Source organism: Anopheles cruzii, unplaced genomic scaffold (genome assembly GCF_943734635.1).
Source record: "Anopheles cruzii unplaced genomic scaffold, idAnoCruzAS_RS32_06 scaffold02109_ctg1, whole genome shotgun sequence".
Lineage (NCBI taxonomy): Eukaryota > Metazoa > Arthropoda > Insecta > Diptera > Culicidae > Anopheles > Anopheles cruzii.
This window is the reverse complement of record NW_026455694.1, coordinates 1-3,699: the sequence shown is the minus strand read 5'-3', so window position 1 is coordinate 3,699 and position 3,699 is coordinate 1. Positions and strand designations below refer to the sequence as shown.

The following is a 3,699-nucleotide window of genomic DNA, read 5'->3' as shown; positions in this document are numbered from 1 at the left end:
CTTATCGGGATCCGGTTTTATGATGCGCAGAAGTGCATCAAACATGTCCATTCCCCAGTGTTTCTGCAAGCGACATGGAACATGGAACCCAATAAATCTCTTTAAACAAACGTTCCGAATCTCCCTACAGCGAGCATACTCACCATGAGGTCCGCGTAGAAGTTGCCATTGTTGGGCCACTCGCGCATTATTTTCTGCATGAAGGCATCGTGCTGTCTTTGAAACTGTTCGAACATGTTGCGGTTCTTTTCGCTGTACACGCCTTCCGCAAACTTCTTATCGTAGGGACCGTTCCGTTCGTAATACACTGCAGATGCCGCGTGAAACTGAGCCAAGCGCCGTAACAGCGTCTGGCAGTGGTCCATGTCAAGACCATTGCGCCGGTTCGCCATGCGGAAATCGTGATCCTTCAGATCTTCCATGACAATAATGTCCGTCGGCTGGGCACAGTGCTTTACACACCTTGGACCAAATGCCACCACGACACCCGCGTCCCGGTAGAGTCGTTCGAAGGCAGGCAAAATATCTGTGTACACAGCGATCTCCTTCGGGAACACGTTCATCGCGGTGATCATCTCTTCCGACAATCCCATATTTGGCAAAGCTTTCACGATCAACGACACAGCACGTCGCTCTCCGGGAGTGTCGCTGGCGACTTGCACTGAAACCCCGACACGATACATAATCGATACGAAATTGTCTCCGGCCTCGGTGGCCAGTTTAACGTCTAGAGCCTCGATGTTGAACTCATCAGCCAGTAAGCCGAATCTGGCCGCGATCGGTTCCACAAAAAAGTTCTCTGTCATCCACGAGGGAACCGCAACTGGTTTCGGAGGCGCCATTGTGTCGTTCAAACGATTAGGTATTAGGTCCGCACTGCTCGGATGCTCGTGATGTACTAGCTAGAAACGGGTCGCAAGCAATCTGTTTTGGTTTACCTATGGCGCTTCAGAAGGTTTATTATCTATACCGTCAATAGGCGTCCGTTGTGTGGAGTAGTATACTCTGGTCGCAACTACAACATTATTCGAAGTAAGTGGCGTTTTTCTAATGATTCATCATTCATGTTTTATGATGTTTTTTGTTGTTTTTAGTTTGTAAAACACCATACTTTATTATAGTCCAAAAAAGTTATTTTCGATTAAAAGACTCAGTGCTAGGTGGATATGAGCCCCCGGTTATGTGCAACAAAATGACGGCATTCCGGATTAACCTAGGGTGGGTTTGAACCTTGAACACAATTAAACATATAGTGGCGCTGTTCAGATGAGTGAATGAGTTAAGTGAATGATGATGACATTGAATATTTGTGGTTTTCGTGTGCCGCGAGGGATCGTGGTTTAGAACTAGTCGCAGCCGTGATGCACGATCGTAATGCGTCGGTCTTAGTGCTAGTTTTAATATTAAGTCCAGTAGAAAACGGCCTTGGCACGCGTTTCAATGAAATACCATCTATTCGACACGCGCAAAATTGTAATCATATCATGGTTCCGCTATCGCTCGCCCGTTATCGGTTATACCATTTATGGAGCGTGCGCCCGATGCTAGTTCATTGGCACGGGTCTGGCTTGATGTCACCAATAGCTGACAGAGTCAATTTTGCGATACGGGTTCCGGTAGTCATTTCCATCAGGCCAGCCTAAACAATCATACTTTAAAGATAACGATATTCCTCACTGTGGCATGTTTGGATTACATCCGACAGTTCAATCACAGATACATCCTCTACATGAACCCACGTTTGGAAAAATAAATGGCAAATTTTTATTTGGCTTTCCTTCAGGATAATACTTGTGACAAATCATTTCGCCTGACATGGAATGCCGCGTACACGGAAGTATGGGATTAGCATTTTTAGATGTGTTCTTAACTGGTCATTACGAAACATCTTCTTCAGGAACCGTTGCCAAGAATCGGTGCCTGGTTCTAGCATTGTACCTAGCGACGCGTCTTCCGTATCTGGAACTAACACAAACGGCAACATCAGCATTGCACTGAAGAAACCGTACAGAAGATGGTCGGTGAAATCCGCGTGAAGTTGCTGTAGCGTTGGGAGACGCTTAGTGTAACCCAACAACACAAGACTCTCGGCCAAATGTTCCTGGTAGAAGCGAAGGAAATAATTCAGCTTGGTCAACATCAATTCGGCACAGACAGACGAAAAAAGGAAATTGTGCAAATCGACCAACGGAGATGCCCAGCAGCATACTTGAAAGTCTAGCAAAGTGGCTACTGATGGAATACTGGAGTTAGTACCGTATTTGAAAAGCATGTTATTGGTCCACAGATCGCCGTGAATCAGCACATTAAACTGATCATTGCGAGGAGCCATCATTGGTGCCAGTTCGTCCAACATATGCCGTGCCAGTTTTTGCAAGTCGGCATAGTAATCCGGCTCGAGATCCCAATTCGCCATGTCCTGTATTAGATCGTCCAGAATCGGTTGAAATATATCTTTGCACATTTTTCTGAACCCTTCGACCGGTTTTGGCCCAAGAAACTCTTCCGTCAAGGTGTGACCACGATCCACGTATACCGCGGAGGCTGCATGGAATTTCGCCAGCAAACCCAGTGCCAATTCCGTGTGCTTCAGGTCCAAGCCAGCTCGACGATCCGCCATACGATTGTCACTATATGTTAGGTCGTCCAACACTAGCAGATCCTCAGGAATACCTCGGCACGACTTGAGACAACTTGGGGCAAACTGAACCTCGACTCCCTTGTCACGGTACATCTTTTCGAACGCCGGTATATAATCGGTGTACATCTGGGTTTCGCGTACCGAAGTCTCCAAGTATGAGATTTTTTCCGCAGGCTCCTTCGGAGGTGCTTTGACTATCGTCGAAAAACTCTCAACACTGCCCGTTCGTTGATTCTGTACGTCGATCTTGGCTCGATACAGTACGGATGCGTAGTTATCGCCCTTTTTAGTGGCAAGTTCAACATGAACGCTTCTGATGATCCGCTCGTTGGCAGGAGCTTCTCCAAGCTTACGGCTGATCACGTCCTCGAAGAACTTTCGATCGAGCCACATCGGTAAGTCAAGCGAATCGTCGCAATCAACGCCCAACGCACGCTGGACGCCCAGACCATTGATGTCGAAAGCTCCCATGTCGTAGAAATACTCCAGAAGCGATCCCATCTGTTCAACATAGGCGGCACCGTTGTACATCTTTCGTTTAAACTCGTTACCGGCTTCTCCTTGATCGAGCATTAAATCGATCGAGGCATCGTCCGTCTTCTCCATCAAACAAATCGGTAGCAGCGAGAAGGTTGTTGCAAATCCGTACAATTGCCGTTCAATAAAGTCCACGTGAAGATCTTTCAGCGAAGGTCGCATGCCGCCGTAGCCGAGTAGGGTCAAGTTTTCGGTCAAGTGCTGGTAGTAGTAGCAAATCAAATTGTTCATCTCGTGCATCCTCAAGTCTCCGCGAACCGACGAGAATAGGAAGTAGTTAAGATCAATCACCGGTGAGGTCCACATGCACATTTGGAAGTCGACCTGAAATCAGTTCGTAATCGTTACTCCTACTGAAGTGATCGCTCTGACTTGGAAGGCACTTACGAGCATGATTTCGTTTATCTTCTCATCGCCATTGTACTGGAACATCATATTGTTGCACCACAGGTCACCGTGGTTCAAGACGTTGAACTTATCGGGATCCGGTTTTATGATGCGCAGAAGTGCATCAAACATGT

The 3,699-nt window shown here is 47.1% G+C and overlaps 2 protein-coding genes across 2 annotated transcripts; both read right to left on the bottom strand.

Annotated features, from left to right (window-relative positions):
• Positions 1 to 143: 143 nt before the first annotated feature.
• On the bottom strand, positions 144 to 842 carry LOC128276695 (uncharacterized; the record flags this gene model as incomplete). Its single annotated transcript, XM_053015153.1, has 1 exon — positions 144 to 842. A coding segment is annotated over exon 1 (699 nt), but the record flags the coding sequence as incomplete, so codon positions are not given.
• Positions 843 to 1,520: 678 nt separating this feature from the next.
• On the bottom strand, positions 1,521 to 3,697 carry LOC128276696 (uncharacterized). The gene is made up of 2 exons (XM_053015154.1): positions 3,566 to 3,697; positions 1,521 to 3,502 (listed from the first exon to the last, which is right to left on the bottom strand). The coding sequence occupies exons 1-2, from the start codon at positions 3,695 to 3,697 to the stop codon at positions 1,802 to 1,804; spliced, it is 1,833 nt and encodes a 610-aa protein (XP_052871114.1). The 3' UTR covers positions 1,521 to 1,801.
• Positions 3,698 to 3,699: the final 2 nt, after the last annotated feature.